This window comes from Monosiga brevicollis, genomic scaffold (assembly GCF_000002865.3).
Source record: "Monosiga brevicollis MX1 MONBRscaffold_34 genomic scaffold, whole genome shotgun sequence".
Classification (NCBI taxonomy): domain Eukaryota; class Choanoflagellata; order Craspedida; family Salpingoecidae; genus Monosiga; species Monosiga brevicollis.
The window spans coordinates 187,878-210,624 of NW_001865071.1; the positions used below are offsets into that span (position 1 = coordinate 187,878).

General features: G+C 55.2%; 7 protein-coding genes across 7 annotated transcripts; 4 read left to right on the forward strand and 3 right to left on the reverse strand.

Moving 5' to 3' along the window:
- Positions 1 to 97: 97 nt before the first annotated feature.
- On the forward strand, positions 98 to 1,946 carry MONBRDRAFT_38921 (uncharacterized protein; the record flags this gene model as incomplete). Its single annotated transcript, XM_001749821.1, has 3 exons — positions 98 to 182; positions 302 to 627; positions 857 to 1,946. The coding sequence occupies 3 exons, from the start codon at positions 98 to 100 to the stop codon at positions 1,580 to 1,582; spliced, it is 1,137 nt and encodes a 378-aa protein (XP_001749873.1). The 3' UTR covers positions 1,583 to 1,946.
- Positions 1,947 to 3,142: 1,196 nt separating this feature from the next.
- MONBRDRAFT_29407 (uncharacterized protein) lies at positions 3,143 to 4,165 on the reverse strand (the record flags this gene model as incomplete). Its single annotated transcript, XM_001749874.1, has 5 exons — positions 3,143 to 3,274; positions 3,392 to 3,477; positions 3,583 to 3,666; positions 3,755 to 3,848; positions 3,992 to 4,165. The coding sequence occupies 5 exons, from the start codon at positions 4,163 to 4,165 to the stop codon at positions 3,143 to 3,145; spliced, it is 570 nt and encodes a 189-aa protein (XP_001749926.1).
- A 364-nt stretch (positions 4,166 to 4,529) lies between these two features.
- Positions 4,530 to 5,567, forward strand: MONBRDRAFT_38922 (uncharacterized protein; the record flags this gene model as incomplete). Its single annotated transcript, XM_001749822.1, has 2 exons — positions 4,530 to 4,989; positions 5,173 to 5,567. The coding sequence occupies exons 1-2, from the start codon at positions 4,668 to 4,670 to the stop codon at positions 5,565 to 5,567; spliced, it is 717 nt and encodes a 238-aa protein (XP_001749874.1). The 5' UTR covers positions 4,530 to 4,667.
- A 1,491-nt stretch (positions 5,568 to 7,058) lies between these two features.
- On the reverse strand, positions 7,059 to 10,267 carry MONBRDRAFT_29409 (uncharacterized protein; the record flags this gene model as incomplete). The annotated part of the gene is made up of 15 exons (XM_001749875.1): positions 7,059 to 7,142; positions 7,214 to 7,273; positions 7,403 to 7,498; positions 7,577 to 7,675; positions 7,906 to 8,043; positions 8,152 to 8,225; positions 8,262 to 8,407; positions 8,555 to 8,691; positions 8,825 to 8,939; positions 9,036 to 9,144; positions 9,234 to 9,342; positions 9,438 to 9,542; positions 9,675 to 9,759; positions 9,842 to 9,942; positions 10,184 to 10,267. The coding sequence occupies 15 exons, from the start codon at positions 10,265 to 10,267 to the stop codon at positions 7,059 to 7,061; spliced, it is 1,542 nt and encodes a 513-aa protein (XP_001749927.1).
- Positions 10,268 to 10,679: 412 nt separating this feature from the next.
- MONBRDRAFT_38923 (uncharacterized protein) lies at positions 10,680 to 12,661 on the forward strand (the record flags this gene model as incomplete). The annotated part of the gene is made up of 4 exons (XM_001749823.1): positions 10,680 to 10,919; positions 11,128 to 11,188; positions 11,415 to 12,292; positions 12,453 to 12,661. Exons 3-4 carry the CDS (start codon positions 11,641 to 11,643, stop codon positions 12,659 to 12,661), a joined length of 861 nt encoding a protein of 286 aa, XP_001749875.1. The 5' UTR covers positions 10,680 to 10,919; positions 11,128 to 11,188; positions 11,415 to 11,640.
- Positions 12,662 to 13,228: 567 nt separating this feature from the next.
- MONBRDRAFT_38924 (uncharacterized protein) lies at positions 13,229 to 14,887 on the forward strand. Its single transcript, XM_001749824.1, has 7 exons — positions 13,229 to 13,266; positions 13,453 to 13,581; positions 13,671 to 13,768; positions 13,860 to 13,967; positions 14,185 to 14,285; positions 14,377 to 14,489; positions 14,594 to 14,887. The coding sequence occupies exons 2-7, from the start codon at positions 13,480 to 13,482 to the stop codon at positions 14,681 to 14,683; spliced, it is 612 nt and encodes a 203-aa protein (XP_001749876.1). The 5' UTR covers positions 13,229 to 13,266; positions 13,453 to 13,479; the 3' UTR covers positions 14,684 to 14,887.
- A 100-nt stretch (positions 14,888 to 14,987) lies between these two features.
- On the reverse strand, positions 14,988 to 22,724 carry MONBRDRAFT_29411 (uncharacterized protein; the record flags this gene model as incomplete). The annotated part of the gene is made up of 26 exons (XM_001749876.1): positions 14,988 to 15,139; positions 15,213 to 15,280; positions 15,489 to 15,561; positions 15,639 to 15,829; positions 15,991 to 16,089; positions 16,222 to 16,334; positions 16,443 to 16,637; positions 16,752 to 17,389; positions 17,561 to 17,726; positions 17,897 to 17,979; positions 18,060 to 18,132; positions 18,215 to 18,298; positions 18,413 to 18,546; positions 18,651 to 18,765; positions 18,883 to 19,021; positions 19,154 to 19,704; positions 19,816 to 20,694; positions 20,813 to 20,922; positions 21,035 to 21,076; positions 21,173 to 21,316; positions 21,426 to 21,472; positions 21,625 to 21,737; positions 21,923 to 22,048; positions 22,164 to 22,226; positions 22,385 to 22,486; positions 22,674 to 22,724. The coding sequence occupies 26 exons, from the start codon at positions 22,722 to 22,724 to the stop codon at positions 14,988 to 14,990; spliced, it is 4,551 nt and encodes a 1,516-aa protein (XP_001749928.1).
- Positions 22,725 to 22,747: the final 23 nt, after the last annotated feature.

Here is a 22,747-nt window from a genome sequence, read left to right on the forward strand (position 1 = left end):
CCCCTCTGACTCAACTTTTCATCAGCAAAGCTAGCATTTTTCTCTCAACAACATCACCAGCCACAGCAGCAGCAGCAGCACAAACAAGAACCCCAACATGGAAGAGATCATCCAAATCAACGAGCTGCCGGTAGCACAGCTTTGGTCCTTGCTCTGCCTGTGCCTCTACGCCACCGCCTTTAGTACGTCGGTTTCCAATGCCTTTCCTGAGCCCCCTGCGCTTGCCAGCCCTGCCCGTGTTGACATACCCCATGTGATGAGCTCACCCCCACCATCGTGGCCACCTTTGCTCTTTCCAAAGATCCTGGTACTGCTGCTCCGCGCTGCTTGAGGCTGCCCAAAGGACGTGCCCGAACCTTTCCAGATCTGCCCCTGGCCGTCATCACGCTGGTGCCCCGTCATCTTTATCAGCGTTACCCCCACCTTGCAATCAATCTGAGGGACGGTGAAATCGATGGCCGGGAGCGGGTGACTTGCAACTTCGCAAAAACTGGAAAGTCTGGCTCCGGGCAGTGGGCATGCTGGCCAGTGGAGCATTGCCTTGTCCCTGCGAGGGCCAAGCGTCAGCCTATGGTCACTTGTACCAACCTCAAGAGCATCACATCCAGTGCCCGCTCAACTGCACCCGTGAGAATGTCCACTGCGCATGTGGTCTCGCCCAGGTTTGTCGTCCCTCTCTCAGCCACACAGAGAACAGAATGGTCACAATGTATCCATTCGCAAGCTCTGACCAGCGGACTCCCTTGATTTGTTTCCAATCATAGTTTGCCCAGAAGCTTGTCTGCATGTTCTTTTCCCTGCCAGAATGGGAGGTGATTGCTCGTGAGTATCCAAACTGCCTGACCTTGATCGACAGACTGCCCGCACCCACGTCCCCTCATCTAAACCGCACTACCGCATAGGCTTTGACAATGAAAAGGACATCAAGTTACAGCTTCGCATGCTGTTGAATGTATCCGATCGATACTTTGCTGACGCGGATGACCATCTCTTTGAAGAGAACGTCACCATGGTGAGCCGGCACCTCAGTCAGCATGGTTTGCGCCTGGAGCGTCATGACCGTTGCTTTCGGGTTCTGCGCCTGACATCAGATGGGCACTGGCTTCCTGTGGCCAACCCCAGCCGCCTAGCCCGGCCACGACAAAACCAGCGCCGACGCCCGCGCGCCCAACAGCGAGCCCAACAGCGACAACACCGCCAACCCCCACGCCAACGCCAACGCCAGGGCATTGCGCGTCACCGGCCCCAGCAGCGCGCTGGAGCTTACCAACCCCAACCTGCCCGCGTGAACCAAGCTGTCGTGGATGATGCGGATCTCAATGAGATCTTGCATGGGCTGTTTAGTGACGAGGCTCAACCGGATGTCAACCCCAGAGTTGAGATCGATCCGCAGGCACGCTTTCTACCTGCGTTGCCGGTGGCTGAACCCCTGCTCTTGGGTAACTTCGAAGGGGCAAACATGCCCGAACCCAACGCCCTCCCTTTTGGACCCGATGATTGGCTGCCGGATGATCAAGCCCATGATGATCACGGTGAAATGGAGATGGACGAGCTCATTCAACTACTTCAGGAGAATATCTGAAAGCTGGATCACAAGCAGCTGCTAAATCAGCTCTGCCTTGGTCTATTGTGCTCACGCCTCCAGTTCTTGTGAAACATGATGTGATCGGCGTTGTATCCTCTCGAGGCACTACTTCGCTACTTCGCTACTTCGCTACTTTGCTTTCCCCGTCACCTTTGTTCTTTTTTCTTCTGTTTGTTTCGTTTGTTGGATTGATATCTTTCGCTGCCCCCCCCTGTCATTTTTGAGATTCGAGTGTTGTTGAGTTTTAAGAGTGTGAATAGAGTTGAGTCTGAGAAGCAAGCATGCTTCTGCTCTCGCGTTTCGTGCAACCCAGCGGGTTGGTCATCATAGATTGCGTGATTGAATTTATAATTCACCTGTTATCAACCACATTGCTCGCCCTGGCACTCGAAACAAGGCAGCTTCCCCCTGCCCAAGACACGTACATGTACGACCGTGCACTTGGATTGTCAAAGTGCACAGCTCGTTCAAACGCCTGTGGTCGCCTAGGCGAACCAGTTGATGAGAGTGCGGCCTTGGATAAGCAGTGTTTGCAAGCGCTGGTGTATGAATGTGAGAGCCTCGGCTCTATCTTCGGATATCAAAGGAGCGCGCCACTCTTCTGGCAAGAGACGCAGGTTGACCCATGGTAATTGGCTAGCGGCAAAATCTTGTTCTTTGCACATCGTGATCAAGCCTTGCAAAGTCTGCACACCATGTTCGGCACGGGTCAAGGTTTCAAGATCAGTCTGCCCCAGCAGTTCGCAGCTCGCCTGATACAGGGCCACCCAACAGGCAGCGACCGTGATGGGATCTGTCCGTGAAAAGCAACAAGCTTCCGTGAGCCACACTCAAAGGAAAAAGGAAAAAGGGCAAACATCGAGTTGCCGGGGGTTGAACCAGCGGCACCCACTGGTTCTCGCCCTGACCTGGCGCGTCGTGTAGCAGTTGCGTCATAAGAAGGGTGGAGAGCCAATGTGGTGTTGGAAGCTTCTCACGGCTAGGAAAAGCAGAGGTGGTAAGATCGGTACGTCGGATTCAAAACCATTGAGAGGGTTCAGTTGTGGAACAGCTATGGGCGAGAGACTATCTGCAGTTCAGGAACATACCAAGACACGAGCCATGCAGATTTTTCTGGGCTCGCTGAGCTTTGCAAGAGTGCAAACCCTTCGTTGAGAAGTGTATCACATTCCGGTTGATCGTGCTCCTCTCGACAAGAGACACAAATCCAGCTACAGGGGATTGAAGAACGGGTGAGATTCTAGTAGCCATGAGAATGAAGCTCAGACGCCATGACAACGCACCCGACGCTACCGGGGGCGAGACGCTGGGGTTGAGCGCAGACCGGGCAGGTTCCGATAAGCTGCTCCTCGTGGGGCAATTTGTTTGTACAACGAGCACAGGTACAAGTGAAACTGAATGAAATGGGACATTGTAGTACAACGGGCCGTGCGATTGCAAGTGGCGATGTAAGTCAACGGCGTCCGCAACCCTGTCCCCATGCCGGCAACTAGCCTTGTAGGCAGGTGCCATGACAAGCCATTGGGGTATACCAGTGCGGAGATGAGGCTATGATGCTTACGCGTAGGCGGCTTGTAAATGCCGCTGGCGCTGGTCGACGGGCAACATGAGACGACTACCCTCGAGGTAGGAGATGGTCAGCATTTCGCCAGTCGCAATTGCACGAGTGGCTCGCACTTCCATGGTACGCTGCAACCCGAAAATGAGAAGGAGGTTCAAATCGGATGAAGCATATGGGCCGGAGGGCCTCTTCGGGTGGGGCTTGCGCTCTGCGACACAAGGCATGGGGGGCAATCCTGGACTCACCCATTGACCACCCTCACGGTCAGGCACAAAGACCCCACAGTTTGGTTGACAGGAATGATTGAGGAGACTGGCATCGGGGAAAAAACCTACCGGACGCGTCATCTGGTCAGAGCCAGGAGCTGCAGGTCATGCAAGCCTTGTGTCATGTTGGCTTTGCACACCCTTTTCCACCCCACGCGACTCCTTCTCACCTTGGTCGAAGCAATTTTGGCCTAGCTTGGTGTGAACTCGTTCGAGAACAGCATCATTCAGATCAAGCGCCCGGGTGGCATGACCTGCAAGCATCAAGCAAAGCAGTGACTCAGTGCTCGCCAGCCATGTGTGTGTGTGCAGGTCAGAGCCGCCCACTACCTGAAAGCATACCTAGCGCGGCTTTCAGCACGTCGACGTCGTCGCTGGCGCGGGGACAAAGATCAGTGATCTGATGACTGAGAGCTTCCCGCTTTGCGGTGCCTGCCTATGCACGCAACGCCCAAATCCCATGAGAGAAGAGCCAGAACACCGCCAGGTCGCCTTGAAAGCGAAAAAGCGGCACCGGAATCGACGCGCTCGGCCGCAATGCGGCCATCGAACAATGAAAAGCAATTGGAACAGGCGCACCGGCGTGGTCTGGAAGAGCATGTCCAGAATGTCTGTGGTGGCTTCCCGGTCATGGTGGAAGCAAAGGCCTCGACTGGCGCACACAATCGCTCCGGCGTCCAACGTCGTCTTGGCCTGGAGGAAGCGCCCAAGCTCTGCCGTCTCACAGAGTGCAACCCCAGCTCCCAACGCCATGACAACAATGCCTGAAATCTTGCCCTAATCTTCTTCAGACCTCGACCCACACACACACACACACGCACACACACACACACACTACCAACGACAGGCCCCGCGCTTGTTCGCGTACGTTGACCCGAGCTCAAAGTGAGTTGAGTTGAGCGCCAGAGCCGAAGACGAGAGAGAGACGAGAGAGGAAAAATGAAAAAAAAAAAAAAAAAAAAAAAGTCGTAAGCGGAAGTGTGATCATGCTTACACTCTACCACTTAAGACCAGTTGTCCAGCAACAACCTGCTCGACTATTTTATCTTACATTCCTCTTATCAATACGTGTGTGTGTGAGAAGAGAGAGCGCGCTCGCATTTTAGCTTGACGAACACACACACACACACACACACACACACACACACACACACACACACACACACACACACGTACACACACGCAGACGCACACACACGCAAGCAGGGCCGGGTGTTAGGGGGCAGGAGGCGCGCTCCGACGACGACCAGGCGGCATGGGGATGGGGATGAGGGTGCTCGTGTTTTTGAGCTTGGTTCAGATGGCTGTGCTGGTGCCGAGTTTGGGGCCCTCGACGACGCTGGATGTGGTGGAGAGTACCACAACGCTTGTGCTTCAGGAGAGCAGCAAGCCGGAACATGAGACGAGCTCGGTCATGCCTACCAAGACCAGCACCACCGAGACCATCCCTACCCAACACAGCACTGAGACCAGCACCGACTTGACGGTTGCGGAGCAACAAACCAGCGGCAAGACCGAGCCACCGCTTGCTGGCTCCACCTTTGCGCCCGTCGCTGCCCAAACCATCGGCACCAAAGGTGAGCCGCCATTCCCCAGCTTTGACGCTGCCACCGCCAAAAACGCCAAAAACCCGTTGGTTGTCGCTGCTGTTCAGGCCGCAGCCCAGCCGCATGTAAATTTCATGCACGCTGCACTGAGTGCCCTTTCTTGTCTCTTCCACCGCTGACTCCCCGCCGACCTTGGCGCGCGCTTCTTCTTAGATGAAGAAACGATGACGGCTGGTGTGCGCAACGAGGATCGACTGCGTGACATGTTGGGCAGCAAGTTTCAGACTGGACTCCTTTTGGTGGTATGCTTGCCGCAACCCACACTACAGCCTGGGTCCCGGAGACCCTCAGTTGGGCCGCACCGCCTTGCCTCCATAATGCTGGCCCTTCTCACCTCAGCCACCTCGTTCTCGTGGTGCTCGCAGACCACCTTGGCCTGTGTGGCAGTCATTGCCTTTATGGTCATCCAATGGCGCCGTGTTCGAGGTTTTCGCTCTTACCGCTTTGTGCAAGGCAGCGACATTGAAAGCATCGAGCTTCCCGTCATCAACTCCAGCGACCAGGAAGACGACGATGATGACACCCACCACAGCATGTACATGCGCTGAGGCCTGATCAGCTCTCGAAAGAACAACCTGCCGTCGTTGACGCTGCGGCGCACTCCAGCGCGCTTGTGTCTCTCTGTGCCGCAGATTCTTTCTTTCTCCTTTTTTTTGACTTGTTTAGAACAACCCCACCCCCTTTTAAGCGTCTTAGATCAGTGTTGTGTCGTCCCTGGCTCTCATGAGCTCCACCGGTGTTTTGCCTCTTGCCCGTTCTCGTCTCGGGTCGCCCTCTCGCGCGTGATTTTTGTGACATGAATTTTGAAGTCTCTTTGCTCAGCGAGCATAATCCAAAACGGAGACAAGGCAATCTGTCCTCGATGCTCTCTCGTTTCTTCAACCTACCACCGCCCGTGCTAACCCAGCAATTCCCAACTTGGCAGCCACATTAAATAGTCCATCTCCTGTAGGGGCCCTGTCATCCCGTATGCCATACATGCAAACTGGCCAAAACTCCAAGCAATGACCACCACTACCAACCCCACCCCGGCTTCACGCACTCCTGCAAAAGCCAACCCAAGCGCATGAGTGTCGACGGCTGCTCGCGAGTTTCGTTCTGCCCGAAAACGCGCCCCGCCACACCAAGATCCGGCCTGCACACACGCACCAGCCAATTGAGGCACCAAGGCCTGACATCCATGTGCCTAGTGGACAAAGTGAAATGTTCGGGTTGAAAAGTTGGGGGTTGCCCACGCCAGCACTGCATGCCAGCAGAAATTGTAGCGCTGACATACCAAGAGGTCAAGAAAGATGCCGAGAAACATGCACCCGATCATGGCCGCTAAACAAAATGCCAGCGCCACAGGCGCAGGTGAGCTGCTTCAAAGACGGCCCCACAGGATTACTCGGGCCGTGACTGTTTTCTCACAATCCGACACCAAACGTGGCCCAGCAGCTGAGATCATAAGGAGGACAAAACAGAGTGTTGCTCTTGCACGCACGCACCAGGCAGATAGTGGTGAAAGTAGAGCACGCGCGCCATGAAGTAAAAGGGAAGATAATGCAGTGCATAAGCTGCCACCAGCCATCCCAAGATTGGGCTCGCCCGCGCCAAGCCGGGCACGTAACAGAAGCGCGGAAGCTACATCCATCGATAACCATGATAACCACCATCAACGCCTGTCCGTGCGAGCTGCGGTTCAATGACGTTTGCAACCGCAACACTCACTTGCAGCTGGCGTTTACTCAGTACCATCCAGAGTAAGAAGACAGCCAAGGCAAGACCCAAGGCTGCCAAAATGCCCCAGTACACAACAGCATTGCCCAATAGATAAACGCGGACATCATGATCCTGCCAGCCCGTGAAGCGCTGCCCCTTATAGTTGATGGGCCATTGCCAAGGCTGCGAAGTGATTTCCCCTTCTTTAGGTATCAGCCCATTGTTCACTGAAAACATGCCCACGTGCGCCTAGACCATGGTGATTGACGTCAGCAAGACTTGGACCCACCACAAATGTGCAAACCAAGACATGCGGGTAATTCGCGGGCTCACTTCAACTACGCTGGTCCAGAAACTTTGCACTTGAGCGACGGAAAAGTTTTTCTCAAACCGCCAGTTATCGTGAAACTCAAAGTTCCATACTGCGTCCACCGAGTGCAAATCCAGGCTGCAGGATACTTCCAGCTGCGTGTTCCGGTGCGTCAGCACGTACAAGGCAGGCAGGACGACTGTCAGACGCAATCACGCAAGTCAACGGCGCCTTTGCAGCCTCCTAGCAAAAAGGTGAGAAACACGGTGGTCCACGCCACTCGCGACAACGAAAGAGAAACGGGAAAAGAAGAAACCGAAGCAAAATTGCGAAGCAAGGCAGGCTCGGGACTGCATCGAGCGAGAGTCAGACCTGCTCAAACCCCCATTTGGGCAGCTTTTTGCCCGTCGATGCCAATGCACAGAGACGAGTAACATTCTCCCAACCGTGAATCAGACGAATACGATCCTAGAGAGGTCAAGAATGTTAGCGCAGCCGCCAACAGCCGACGTGCCACGCACTTCCATCAGCCCAACAACAACGTACAACGACGGGCTGAATGTGATCGCCATGCTGCCCATCTTCCTTCCAGATGATCCACTCGTCGTTCACGTCGCCAATGCCTTGATCTCCGTAACAGGTCACCTTTGATGAAAAGGCCGGGCAGCGGAGGAGCGGAGAGGGCACACTAAGGTATGTCGACAGCAAGAACGAAAGGCTTCAAACCTCTCTGCTTTGCTGACAGTGAAGAGCAGCAGGCATCATGAGCAGATCTGAGGCCTGACCTGGTGATGGTCAGGACGCATTGCTGCCGGGGCTTCATGGCTGTGAAGGTTGCGCCGAGTCGGGATATGCTCCAATCTACCAACACTCACCACCTTGTGAATCTGATGGTCAACAGGAAGGGCTGGCGGGGGTATGAACCAAGCGTACCGGATGCGATCACCGCTGCGAATGAGGTATTGTGTGTGCATGTCCTCATAATTGTCGTGCGTCTCGTTCAGCGGATTTGTCTGCACAAAAGCAAAGTCGTACAATGAGCCAGCAGACCATAGAAAAAGGCCTAGCTGCTATCCAACTCGTTCAGCATTCGGCCTCAGCTGGCAGCGCGAGAAACCTACTGTCTTGATGAGCCAGCGATTATTCTCGTCCCGATACCGATAGGCGGTCACTTGTTGCTGTTGAATCATACTGTCTGGATAAAGGTGAGGATGGGAGTGAAGGAGCCCACCAGCATGACTAAACTGCTTGATTGTCACCACCGAACCCAAGGCAATATACTGCGGCATGCTTCGGTTGTAGATCTCGCTGCCTTGAAGAGTAGTTTGAAAACCAGAGCTCATAAAGGCATCCCCTGGCCCTGATCGGTAGCACACGCTGGAACATGTCGCATTCATGAGCCAATTGCATCAAGCAACTTGACTATCGAGTGGATATCGAGTGGACATCTCTCTCTCTCTCTCTCTCTCTCTCTCTCTGTGTTTGCCCTCTTGCTTTCCTGGATAAACGGAGCATATCACGTACGCAAAATGCAGCCAGAAACAGGCGAGATACACGATGATGGGAAGAAGGATCAGCGTGCCGACACGTGCCGCGAAATGAGCCGTCCATGTGCGAATGCTCACGCGCAAATCTCCCCATAGCTCCCAAAGGTCGTTGGCCTAGGCATCAGAAGGGTGAAATGAGACAGGAGAGCTGGGCATGCAAAGAAGTGTGGCATGGCGAGCTGATCAGGCAGTGCGGCGTAGGGGCAACAGCACTGCTTGCAACAACGCATCGCCGCGAGAGACGCACGGTGTATAGTCCCACAAAAAGGACGATGAACAAGCCCACAAATTTGCAACTGATGGCGCAACCCAACATGACGCCGGTCGTGGCCAAGCTGGTCCACCACCACACACCAAAGGGTCTAATGTGCCACACCAACGCAGCTGTGTCATGAGCGCCTGAAGCAAGCAACTCGAAGGGAGGGGCCTGTATAACCTCGCCTCGTCAGAAAGCGTACCGTGTGCGACAGGCTCGAAATAGAAAGGTGGCCGTGAGGGCAGCTTGGATGAAGAAGAGCATGATTGGGTCCAGTAGAATAAAGCGTGATGCAGTCAACAAGGAAGTTTCTACGGGACAAGCAGTTCTTTTGATGACGGTGCACTCAAGGCAGCGTGCAAGATGAAGGCAAAGCTTAAAGCTGATTGCGCCCACCCACCGGCTAATAGAAGCATGGCGGCCAGAAGCGCGGGTGTGCGCGCACTCGACGCCACTCGCACGGCCACATAGCCCATGGGGACGACTGCACTGCCCATGGTGGCGCATAACTATACAAGCGCAAATGATCGGTCCGTGGTCGTGGTGACTGGGACAGCACCATAGGAACACGAGGGCGTGGCCAGCGACACGAGTGTGGACGTACGAGCCTCATGCCATAGTAAGGTGTTTGCTCATACGCATCGCCGGGCTGCTTGAAGGCAAAGTCTCCCCGATAGTTGGTCAAATAGCCAGCCCCAGCAATCAACATCTACGTCACGTTTCAAGGCGCAAGCGGGTGGAACCAGGAGCAAGCGTGTGGATGAGCTGGGTTTGAAGCCGACAGACCAGCCGGATCAGCGACTTGGCTCAAGAAACAAGTGTGACCGGGACAGAACCTCACCTTGGCCAACGGTGGGTGAACGTCAAAGTAAAACTCGTTTTTGATGTAGTGGTTGGCAAACTTGCCGAAATGTGTCTCATCCCAGCTGTGACGGCGACAGCATGGCCATCAGTTTTGTCGCCTCGCGGGAAGCAGAGCGAGGGATCCATGCAAGCCAACGTCCGTACGCAACACTGGCTGGTATGGAAAGGTGATAAATGCGGGTCATCCAAGCCACGAGACTCAAGAGGCTGATCAGGACCAGGTCCAGGATTAGATCGGCCTTCACCTACAAAAGGAGATTGAGGTTCATGGCCCGCCATTAGCTGAAGAGCCCACACGCAGGGCCAACGTGATCGGAGCGTCGGCTGCCCCGTTTGAGGAAATGAGACGACATACCTCCAATGTGACGCACCACCCATCGTTGGGCCCAGCAGCACAACCTAGCTGCGCGACATCCTGGGATCCGCAGGGCCATGAGACAGGACACGCGCTCGGGGCTCAGCAGCGACCACCAAGGGCAGACCAACCTTCTGAGGCACATCCTCTTGCTTTGCTCCATCATCAACATTGTCCGGCCACAGCCAAGCCCGATCTCCCTCGACCACCGCCATCCCCACCCTTTGGGGCGCTTTCAAAGGCACTCAATCACCCCACCCGCCCTGTCCGCCGCAGTCTCTCTCGCTCGCTCGCTCGCCTCTCTCTCTCTCTCTCTCCCTAAAAAAGATTAAAAAGTTTTTTAGAGGCAAAAGCACAACCGTCTGGAATTGTCAGCATGGTTTGTGTGGTAGTGTGATGTTTGTTACACTTTCATATAGAAGGGTGAAGAACGACCACATCGCGTGGTCGAGATCCCCATCAGCCGCGTCTCTTGCTGTTGCTCAACCTTGGAGCGTATCTCTGATTTGTAGGAGAATATAAGCTGTTGCTCAGCTTGATATCTTGGGCGCCGCACCCTCTCTCTGACTAAAAGCACCCATTTGAGACGCGTCTCTCTTCCTTGTGGTGTTTCATTCACGACGAGGAGCGAGCACCTTGGAACTTGAGCATCGCGATCCTCCGGGGGTGTGAGCGCAGCGCAGTCCGTCCACCGGGAGACGGCGGCCCCGCGTTAGGAACGGGGAGGAGAGGTTCGAGGCCTTGGCGCTGGGTGGCCATTGCAATTGGACTTGACGTGCTGCTATCGGACCGTGGCTGTGGGTGCCTTGTTTGGTGACCATTTTGACCAGAACCGCACCCTCGCTGCCTTGCTGCAAGGCACTTGAGGTATAACCTTCTCCCTTATCCGCTCCTCTGGTTCCTCTCAGCCCGTGCCCTCGCCCGGTGTAAGGTGTTACAAGGATGCCTCGATCCACTTGATGAACGACACCGCGCACACCTCCATTGCAGACGCTGCTTGGCGTGCTTCTTGGCCTCGCTTTTTTTCCACATGCCTACACCTTACTACGCCCCCTGCCGCGCCCTCGTGTCTCAGGGCTTCCCCGTCGGCTCAAGATTTGGCAAGCGGGCAAGAGCCGGTCGGCATTTGACATCTGGTAAGCTTTGTACTGACTGCGCATCCCTATGGGCCGAGCCGCGATGAATGCAGCATCTTCTGAAAGGTGGCAGGGTGCTATCGTGCGTCTGCGCCGATACCAGCCTCTTGCAACTTTCAGCATCCTGCTGTGATGGCCTTCCCGCTGCCCCCTCTCGTGTTGCACGCGGCTTCTGACAACGGGCGACATCCTCTCGATGGTGCATTTGGTGCTCGCTACTTGGCAGGGATTTGCGCCAACGCTACGCCGGCCAGATCATCCTCTGGTCTTGAGCTGCGGTGCTTGGGAAGGAGAGCCGAAACTGGGGGTTTTCCCGCAGAGCCATTGCACATCAACCTATCGCTCTTCTGGCACTTTGCCTTTCCTTGTTACTTCTCCCCACTCGACCTACTTTATTTGTTACTGTCTGTGAGGACGACGCTGCGAGCGCCGCCAGCAGGACACGGGGCGTCATGGCTGCGCGGGCAAAGCGAGCCTCCAAGGCCTGGCACAAGTGCGAGGTGACGGATAGTCCTGTTGCTGCTGCGGCTATTGAAATGTGCCTCGAGGCCTTTGAAGATGCCCGCGAAGAGGAGAAGGAGTTTGGTCCGTCAATCATCTCGCGCTTCACCGTTTTCTACACCAATGGCGTGGTGGCTCGTCACGACCCTGAGCAGGGTGAGCCACCCAAGCTAAACCCCGTACATTTGCCCTACAACAAGGATGAGCTCAACGAGGCCTTTGAATTCTCCGGCGAGCTCGAGGATTGCATCAAGCCGCTATGCTACCCCACTGAACTAGAGGATGCAGTCCTGACTTCCTTCGTCCTGACACCCCTGGTCCGTGAGGGGGAGAGCCGTCTCACGCGCATCGACTATGACGCGATTAGCCGTGCTTTCAATGGCACCCTGCACCCAGCCGCCAGCATCTTCATCGTTGAAGGTACGCTCTTCTTGCCCTCAAATCTCATTCTCGGCACATGCATTCACCTTGACCTCATCGTGGGCGTCGGTGACCGCTTGCTGCCGTGTGTGCCAGGCATCCAATCTATGTTCCAGCGTCTGGAAGAGTCGATCGAACTGCGCCAACAATGCGGCATGGCCAATGGCGAGGTGTATCTCGAAGGTGCGTCGGACTTTTGGGGCTTGTTCAAGCTCATGCGAGAAGACAAGGGCACGGCACGCGCCGTTGGAAGACGTGAGGGAAGGGGGCGTGAATCGTAGGCGGGCTCTCATGCATGAACCACCCGGGTCTTTGGGCTGTCATCTGAATCATTTAAATGCAGAGGATCATCGACGAGAGAAGGCCTCGTTGCAGGCAGCCAAGGAACTGATGAGCAACCACAACTTTGTTTCCGTCGCGGAGATTGGCGTCGGCATCAACGGCGAGGCACACCCTGATATCGCCCAGGCCACAACCTTTCTACGTGGCTACGTGGGTTTAACGGAGAGTGGCATCCTGACGGGCGTGGCCACCGACGTCATCCTCACATAGCGACCCCCATAAGAGCCCATGCCATAGTCACCAATTGTTCAATCCAACACATTGACCCCCCGCCTACTTGCCTCGGATCATGAAGGGATGAATTTCACCTGCTTCCCATCTGCACCTCACAAGCACCCCTCTACTTGCGTCTGGGTAACAACCAAAAAAATTATATGCCCGTAACCTGCGTACTTGCCATTCATTCTGCACTCGTCGTCCGCCTTCTCCTCCCTCTCCCGCATCACTTTTGTTAACAGGCACGCACACCATAAATGAAAGCAGGCAACGACAACAAAAAAAAAGACACAAAAAAGAAGAGGCCAACAGCACCATGTATTCCCATCTGGTCACCCACGATAGTACTAGCATGGCCCAACATGGCTTAACTGCGGCGATCGGACGAGAGCCGGTGTATTCCATGTGGTATGACCGTTGGCGAAAGCGAACAATCAAAGTTTACTTATAAAGGGTTTTTTTTTAGTCTAGTAAATGTGCACCTTGAAGTTTCATTGGATTTGATTGGTTCACGTAGAGAACCCGTGTTGGGGTTCAGCATCTTAACAACCAACATCCCTGGCATTCTCTCCCCTCTCTCTCGGATCGACCGACGGACAGTACGTGTCGGTGCTGCTGCTGCAGTCGCCTGGCTCGGTTCAGGTGGGGACGTGGCCAGGACTTGAAAGCAGCGGTTCAAAAGGTGGTGCTGCTGTGGTCGACGACAGCCGAGGGTTGATTGTTCACTCGCTAAACTCCGCGCCCATCCCGGTGGTGCTGACCCCTGCTTGTCATTGTGTGCATAGCGCTTCGTTTCCTCCTCAGCTGCCGCCATGGTGTTCCAAGTGACGCTTGCGATGGTCAAGCCCGACGCAATCGACCGGGCTGATGATATCGTTGATCGTGTGCTGGCTTCTGGCTTGGCCGTTCTGAATGTGCGTACATGTGCCTGAGAAGCGACCCGCCCGCTTCCGCGCTCCATTCTCTCATGCTGCGCCTCGCCTCGTTGGCCTGTGCTGTGCAGCGTCGTCGAGTGCGCCTGACTCTGGAGCAATCGACCGAGCTTTACATGGAGCACTACGGCAAAAGCTTTTTCACGGAACTGGTCGCTTTCATGAGCAGGTTTGCTGCCCTTCTTGCGTCTGACGGTCACGCTGTGGTGCTTGGGGTGGTGTCGATTGACTCTGCGCTCCCCCTCCATCCTGTCCCGTAGTGGCCCCGTTTTGGTCATGGTGCTGGCCGGCAATGATGCTGTCAGTGCCTGGCGTGACCTGATCGGCCCCACCGACTCCGTCAAGGCCCGCGAAGTGGCACCCAAATCGTAAGTTGTAGCCACCTAGCACCCTTGTTCTACCCTGCGCCGTGGTTTTGATGAGGGTGGGAGGAGTGTAATCGGTCGCGTCCAAAGGGTGGTCCAATGAAAACACGGGCCGTCCACTTGAAGGCGCGCGTACTCTGGGAATGGGGACTGCTGCTGCAGGTGCCATTTTACTCGCTACGTCTCATCTCTTCGCGTCCGTCGTGGTGGGGCTGGCTAGGATACGCGCACTGTTCGGCACAGACAACCGCCTGAACGCGGTACATGGTAGTGACTCTCTGCTCAGTGCATACCGGGAAATCAAGTTTTTCTTTCCAACCTGTGCGTGCTTTCTGTTGGGCACCTCATCGCCCTGCCGCTCGGGTGATTCTGACCGCCCGCGCTCACCCCCGTGCCCTCTTCATGAGTGCAGTTGTCGTTGCAGATACACAAGAGTCTGGCTCGAATGCGCTCAGCTCGGGCACCGATTTTCTGGAACGAGAGGTCAACCCGACCCTGATCCGGGGCTTGACGGCCTTGTGCAAAGTGGGTCATGAGCCTGTTCGCTATCAAAAAAAAAAAAAAAAGAGGAGAGTTACTTTCGTGGTCATCTGATCTGATCTCCTCTGCATTGGTGTGTGCTGCCGCAGAACAAGCCGGCTGACCCTGTTCGGTGGTTGGCCAATTGGCTGGAAGAGAATAACCCAAATGCGCCTCGTGTGCAGGAACCCGACGAGTAATAACTTGACTTTTTGCCAGTGGTGTTGCTAACTCTTGTTGCTTTGTTCTTTTCTGATGTGTGCGCGTGTGTGCGCACGAAACTTGTGTTTTGCTCGTGTGCCGTTGGTCTTGTTCCTGTTTCCATGTTGTTTCATGACACTAGAGTGGGGTTTTTGATGCAGCTGTGCTCCTTGCCCACCCATTCTAATTCACAGTGGTATTGGATTGCGCCCTCTTGGTGGTAGCTGGAATAACGTTGACTTGCGTGCATAATGTTAAATTATTTATCATATTTCTCTTGTACACATTCATAACCCCGGGTCCTTACTGAGGCTTCACGCGGCTCAGGAGCCGCTGCGCGTATTGCTGCGTAGTTGCTTGGAGTCCGGCTCGATGCTTGATCGTGCGAGCCACACGGGCATGTGCTTGTCGCGCCGTCAAATCAGCAAGTCCATCTGGCCACTTGGCTAATGTACCTGCGAACAGTTGAACAGTTGAAAGGTTAGAGAATCACCGTAAAGGTCACGTCCGAGCTATCTTTCAACTTACCAAGTGTAAAAAGGATGACGCGCAGCGTCTGCTCTGTCAGTTCTGGTTGTTCCATCACACTCAACAACCTACAGGTATACAGGCATCCAATCACACGTGACCAGAGTACACAGACAGCGCCATCAACACACCAAACCAGTTCAAAAAAAAAAAAAAAAAAAAAAAAAAAATAGCCAAAAATTCATGAATAATTCAAGAGAAAAGGCACACAAACAGCACATGAACGAGACAAGTGAAGAAGGTTTGTTGTGTGAGTGGCGCGAGTTTAGGACGTACGCGTCGGATGCCTTAGCCGCGGCGAACACATGATCCAAGACATCTGAATTACGGCCAAGGTTACCAAGAGCACCTGTCGAGAACACCCAGTGGCCACGACGGAGCATGAGGGCTTGCCGGACGGGAGACAGATCAGCCAAATCAACCTACCCGCGGCATTTGAAATGGTGCGGTCTTGTTCGGAGGACAGCAGGCGGACAAGGTGGGGAATGGCCGCAGACAGGCGGTGCACAAATTGGTCGCTGTGAAAGGCTAAATTGCCAATGGCAAACGCGGAGAACTTGAGCACGTCCGGGTGCTGGTCCGTCAACAGAGAGATCAAACTCGACGCCACTCCCAACCTAGCCACAACCCGACAAACCAGCAAGCACATTCACGAGGGAGGCCAAGGAGAACCAAAAGCGCAAGGCGGCTTGTCAGGCATGGCAATGCCAAGCGCGGCGCGGGCTGGGTTCAAAAAGCAAACCAAACAGGACAGGTCGCGCACTCCCCATCCACCCACCTCTCCGACTCATCGTAGAAGAAGGCAGAGTGGCGATAAGCATTGCCAAGCACATTGCAAGCTCGTGCCCGCAAAGTTGCACTCTCGTGTCGCAGGCATCTAAACCGCGCCACCAACATCGCGGAGCCGCGCGGCAAGCATCAGAACAAATCGATTCACCATGGCCAGATTGAACCAGTTCCGTGATGACGCATGCAGGTAAACCACGAGCACACATCGACAAGTGCTCACCTCACCACCTCTGGAAACACACGCAGCTTGTCCACAGCAAAGCAGTGCTTGCCAGACGTCCGCATGAGTCGCGAGAGCCACGTCATCATATCTGCCAACAGGGTTTTCGAGGCCTGGATCGGATGGACACTGTAAGCCCACTCCACAAACAACGTCCAGCTGACACCGCACCCTACGAGCACCGCCCCCTCAGCAAAGCAGCACATGACTGGCAAACGTACCGTCTCACGAAAAGCATAAACGCAGACCTCGGGCGAGCTCTGTAAATGGTCCAAGGCAGCCACGCCAACATCATCATCGACCACACAAAGGTGCAGCAAGAGCTCGAGCAAGGCCACCAATGGTGCTTGACAACCATCCTGAAGCAACACGCGCGCCCAATACGTGCACGTCTCCACAAGCTTGATCTTACTCGCCTGATGTTCAAAAGGTGTGAGCAACGATCATGAGCGGCTGTCCCGAGAATGCGAGAGTCACCTTCTGCCTACAATTGCCAAGTCAGGCGCACGCGGAGACACGCCTGCACGTACCGAGGAAATGGCCGTGAGCCAAGCTTCAACAGCGGGGCGCAGCGTGGCAATGGCCGAAGCAGCATGGGCCAGCATATTCAGGCGTTGCTCAGCCTGGAAAACAACAGCCTCACTCAAAGTATGCTCGAACCAGGCCTTCACGGCATCCAGCCACGCCGCGTCTCGATCCTCAACATTAGCAAGTTTGCTCGGCCACCAGCGCGGGGGCGCCGTTCGCAAGTCGGCCAATAGACGCAGCGACAATGCAGCGCTACAAGGCGTCATCAGCACTTGGTCCAAACGGTCAAACTCAAGCGTCAGGGTCCACAAGGCCTCCGGGTCGAGATCAGCCGGAAAGGCCTCCAGGCCCAATCGCCGCAAAGACCCGGTCACTGCAGCTACACACATGTCGAAGACACCATAGGAGACTTGCAACCGGGTATTGGCAGCCAAGCCCATTAGACCATCGCCATCTAAATCCACGGCACAAGCTTGTACCGCTTCCACCACATCAGGTGGGGCCACAGCAAGCGCAGCAAGCAGTTCCAATGCCCCTCGGACCAGCTCGCGATCCGAGCCGGTCGGCACCGGCGTGCCGTGTTCCACCAGCGTGGTCCAGAAGGAACACAGGCAGCAGGCTTCGGCCATAGCTACCGCGCCTGGACAACATGTCATTGATAGTAGCGCAATGTAACCATGGCATGAGCAAATGAAATGTCAGTTGCGGATACCAAAACGTGAAAAGTTCGCAAGCACGGCTGCCGGGCACGCAAAAGGAGCAGACACAGGCTGAAAGTACAGCAAGTGCTTGCAGAATCATGTACACATACAGGGTCCCAGCGGGTCAAAGTTGGCAGGATCCTCTCTTAGCATTCTTGTGACAGACGTGCAAAGGCGAGCTGCGTCTGCGCACGCCTGCGCCGTGCGCCGACCAATGGAAGACGCTTCTTGCTCGAATATCGCAAACAAGTTGGTGCCATCCGCCGTGCGCATCGCCTGTCGGCCAAAGCGATTGAGATTGAGCAACGTGTGAGGGCGTTGGTTCATACATGCGCGTGTGTTCATGTGTGCGTGCGTGCGCGCGGACGCGTGCAAGCCCTTCGCGTGGCGAGTACATAGAGCTGAAGCGCCACATTAGATCGCATCAGGGTCAAGGCAAGGCATACCACGGGTAGCCGCAGTAATTGTGTCAGCAGTAGAGCACCCATCGAGCTCAACACGGGGTCCTTCGATGCCGTGATGGTATCATCTATTTAGCACGTTCTCATGAATGGGCTCTAGCTCGAGCAGACCCAACGTTGATACCCAAGGTTCACCCGAGGCACGTACGGAGGAGGGGAATGTGCGCGAGCACAGCTTGACAGGCTGCAGGGGCCTTGATGCGGAGACCTTGCAACAAAATCTAGGCAAAGCGGCAATCAGTCGACAGGCCGTGCACAAAGATGTTTGACAAGGACAATATGCAATGCAAAGTCGTCACCAACCTGGAAGGTGGCCAAACTGGGTTCAGCCAACAGCAGACTATACAGGTTTTCGGCGCCAGCACGCTTGAAAAAGACGTGCCGCAGCTAGCATACATGAATGGACCTGTGAGAAGCCCGGACGACAGACAGCCTCTTTCTAGGGCTTGTACGCCGACTTGAATCAAGAAGACGGCTGCGCCAAGGCTCGCACAAACTCACCTGTTGAAGCTGCTGCATAACGCGGCTATAAAACCCAAGCTCGGGTTCGCCCTGAATGGACCAACTTGGCTGATGGACAAACGCCACCAAAGCTTGCAGCGTCCAGGCGTATGCGTCGTCATCCACGGCCATTCCTGGAGTCAGATCCAGCACATGCATTTACGGCGCTGCGTCAAACACGTTTTCATTTGCAGAACATCGGGGTGGATAGACGGAGCAAAGCCAATTGAATCCTTACCTTGGAGCAAGCGCATGAGCGACGACATTAATTCTTGATGAGGAGCCAAGCATTCGAGCAAGACGAGCGCCGCTGTCGCATCGGTGGCGCTCAAGTTGCCAAGTTCAAGCAAGAGCTACCAAGCAGATTGTCACATCAACCCAAGTGAGCGTGAAGGTGAACAAAGCATCGTCAGGCACCTGTGCGACTGGACGTGGCAGCTCAAACACCGGACACAACTTTGAATGCGTACCTCCAGCGTGCAGCAGCAGGCGCTGACGGCCTCCTCATCCAGTTGTCCATGTGTAGACAAGAGCATTGTTGCTTGCTGCACAATGGCATCGGATATTTTGATCACGAGGGGTGCCAGTGCTCCAACAATTGTTGCGTCCCTGATGTGAGCCAGGCAAGCATGTTGAGGGAAGTGAGGCAGCAGCAGCAAAGCAGGGTGTGTCCACGTGCAAAAGTGCACGCATAGGATGTCAAGATCCGGGTCAGATCAGTCCCGATTCATGTGAACCTACTGCAGCATGGAAATGACGTTGGTAACCTCATTGAGAATAGGAGCCATGGCTGCAAGCTGTGGAAGCTCGTCCAGGGCTTGATGAATGGCTTGGGTAAGGACCTCTAAGACGCCTTCGGAGTTGGCGTCTGACTCCTGGACAGGCTGAATGGATACCGAGGCGTCGTCTTGGTCGCGCAACATGGTTGTCAAGCCGCTCAGGGCGGTCACAGCTGAGTTGAGAGAGAGGCGCACCATATCATCATCACCTCCTCCGGTGAGAGTATCATCTAAGCTCCTGGGCACGTCGCTTGAAACTGCGTCAATAGTGCGCGCTGCCTGCAACTGGTCTCGCATGTGTCGCAAGCGCGATTCAGTATTTGTTGCGTTTGAGTTGGGTGCCAGGCGAGCTGCGTTGGATGCATGCAGGTCAGTGGCGGTGGTGGCCCGTGTGACACGCTCCGAGGCACTGGCCTCCATTGTTGGTGCGCCACCGGTGCGTGCTTGTTCTGCCGCAGGGCGGGGCAGGGATTCGGTCGACGCCACCACAATGGAGTGATCTGCCGGGTCGCTCTGAGATCCACCGCCCAGCAGTGTATACGTTGGGTTGCGAGCACGGTGCCCTCCCCGCTGACCATCTGGACTGGCATCAAGAGTGAATGAAGGGGTGGTAATGTCACTCACGTCCTCAAAGTTCTGCTGCTCCTCGTCATGCTGACGGGAAGTGTGGGGGATTTGGCTGCGAGAGTTGCGTCTCTTTGTATCTTCCCTCTCCTCCGACTCCATGGTCGCTTCTTGATTGATGCTGTCATTGCTCTCGTCGTCTTCATCGTCAAGCTCGTCTGAAGCCCAGCGTGCTGGAAAGTGAACAGCACTGGTGTCGCTAGTTCTGGAGTCTCGAATGCTGTTTGTTGGCGAGTTGGCAGCGCTGTGATAGAAGCGCTCTTCGCGTTTCAATGCTCCCGCAGGCGCTGTGTAGGTGCGCATGCCGGCATCGCCGAGGGTCGAATCCATGTTTGACGTCGGCTCTACTTGCTGGGAGGGGGCAGTCTGCGGGGCTCGTGGCTGGGTTGGGCGCGCCTGAGCACTGGCGCTCAGCGAGCCATGAAGCTCGTGTTGAGCAGATTCAAGGCGCACCGAGCCTTCTGTCACAGGTCGATGACTTGACTCGTGCACGCGTTGCTCGCGTCGGCGCTGGCGCGCAGAGTCGTGGCGAGGACTCGCCTTGGGCTCTGGCGATGAGACGGAGGCAGGCAGACGTAAATGTCGAGGGCTCAGGCCAGCCTTTGGAAGGTTCGACTTGGTCCCGGGTGCCGATGGGCTGGTGCTGTGTCGGCCGTGTGATGGAGCTGTGGCGATGGGACGCAGCGAAGCACGGTGGTCCGGGGTTGGGGGGCCCAGGCTCTCAATACCCGATGTCTTTGGTCGAACCACGTTGTTGAGCGCAGGTTCGTAAGGAATGTTGTGAATGTTACGGCGGCCCACCAGGAAGCGGTGCGTGCTCAAGTGCGGCCAGCCCAAGCGCTTGTGTGGCACTTTAATCAGGAGGCCTTGCAACATATCCTGATGTGACGTCACCGGCACCCGATGTAGGCCAGCATGCGTGTGAGGTGGCATGATACAGAAGGGAAAGTGCTGGGATGGTGCCGACAAAAAGCGGCTGCTCGTGCGGAGGACCCACCTTGAAATCCGGATCCACGTTGGAAGGAAATGTCACGGGCTGCTGCGTAATCATCTTGACGAGATCAAAGATATTATTGGTGTAGAACGGGGGCTCTCCCACGCACAATTCTACATGGCCGAGAGCGGGGGACCATGATTTAGGTGAGAATGCGTGCGCGAAGATAAGGGGATGGGGAAGGGTGGAAAAGTTTGGGGCAGCAGGTGATGGAGGTTGACATACCATATAAGATGCAGCCCAAGCCCCATAGATCGGAACGATGATCTAGCGTGGCAGGGATATGGGGTGGATGATGAGGGTGCGGCGCGTGCACTACCACAAGCTACCAGGGAGACAGATGGCGACAAATTGTGGCCTAACCGTAAGGCTCTTCGCGGACAAGCTCAGGACTCATGTAGAGTGGTGTGCCTTTGATGCTGGTCACCACGAGGGTGTTGAAGGACATGGCGCGAGCAAAGCCAAAGTCACAGAGCATGCAGAGGCCATTTTTGCCAAGAAGCACGTCTAATGACGGGAGTGTCGTGCCCGAGACACATGCGTGGTCAGATAAGTGGTGAGTGTGAAGGCACAATTGCACCCAAGGTCAGGTCCAGGGTACATGATCTAAACTGACTCTGGGGCTTGAGGTCGCGGTGAATGATGCGATGGTCATGAAGGTACCTAGCCAAGAGGCGAGTGAAAAGAGAAAAGGGAAATAACCAAATCAAGCAAGGCGACAAACCATTTACAAGGCCAGACAAATGCCGATGTTTTAATAAGCAAGGGTCGTGGTTTGCGAAAGAGCATGTCATTCCACGTCGTCGTCAACAAACCGGAGGGCTGAGATCAGCTGTTGACTGATGCTGTGAATCTCTTCAATGGGCAGCGTACGATCATCTTCGAGGACTTGATAGAGCTCACCGGCCGCATAGTCGGTTGCAACGATCTGCGTTGAAGCATGTGCATGAGGAAGTGCGGGGTCAAGGCTTCTAAAGGGGTATGGGGCTGGAGTAGAGAGGGAAAAGGGAGAGAGAGACGACAAAAGAGAGAAGAGAGAAGAGAGACGACGGGACGACAGAAGAGAGACGACAGAAGAGAGACGACAGAAGAGCGAGGCAATTGTGGAAGGACGAGGGGTCTTGCCAGTTCATCTTTGGTCGTGATGGCTTCGTGAAGCTTGATGATGTGAGGATGATCAAGGGTTTTCATAATCTCAATCTCATCCTGGAGCAGAGCGAGCTCGCGGTCGTTGCGACCCTGAGAGAGAATGCCAGGCCACACAGGATCATGAGTGTGGGTTGATAAGAAGGAGAAAAAAGCAAGAGGAGGCCATGCCAGCAACTTTGTCAGTCGAGGAGGTGGCGTGGCTTACGCGTATTGAGATGAATTTGAGGGCAACAAGCTCGAGTCCCCCACGACGACGACCCTTGTAGACCTGTTTCAGTCAGCATGATCGGCTTGGTGTGAGAGCGCGAGTACGCATGGGCAAGTGTTGGTGCAAAGACCCGCATTGGAGCAGTTCGCGACAGCCTGAGCTGATAGGGGCAGAAAACGACCAAGGCGGAAGTCGGCGGCGGGTATCCAAGGGCTGACCTTGCCGAAGGATCCAGTGCCGACGAGCTCAAGAACATGGTAATTTTCCATGCTCGCGGCCACCGAGTAGCAGACCAACACCGGGTAATGGTCAGCATCCAGCTACATTACAAGGCACACGGCAAGGCATTTGGGACCAAACCCGCCCAGAGCGAGCCAATGAGCGCGGGCGAGTGATGAGGGCAGGTCGAGCGAGAAAAACGCTGCATGTCAGGTAAAGAAATAACGCCCCCCACAGCCGTTCAACCACAAACACCTTCAAGTCAGCCACAACCACACCATCTTAAACCCTGAACCAGCCTTTAGATCCCAGACCCAGCACGGACATCCCTCCACCCATCAAAGACCCCCCCCCCCCCCCCC

Coding starts and splice junctions, on each gene's coding strand:
- MONBRDRAFT_38924 (XM_001749824.1), top strand. CDS start 13,480: ATGGTGTTCCAAGTGACGCTTGCGATGGTCAAGCCCGACGCAATCGAC. Junction 14,286..14,376: donor CAAGTTTTTCTTTCCAACCT/GTGCGTGCTTTC, acceptor TCATGAGTGCAG/TTGTCGTTGCAGATACACAA. Junction 14,490..14,593: donor GCTTGACGGCCTTGTGCAAA/GTGGGTCATGAG, acceptor GTGCTGCCGCAG/AACAAGCCGGCTGACCCTGT.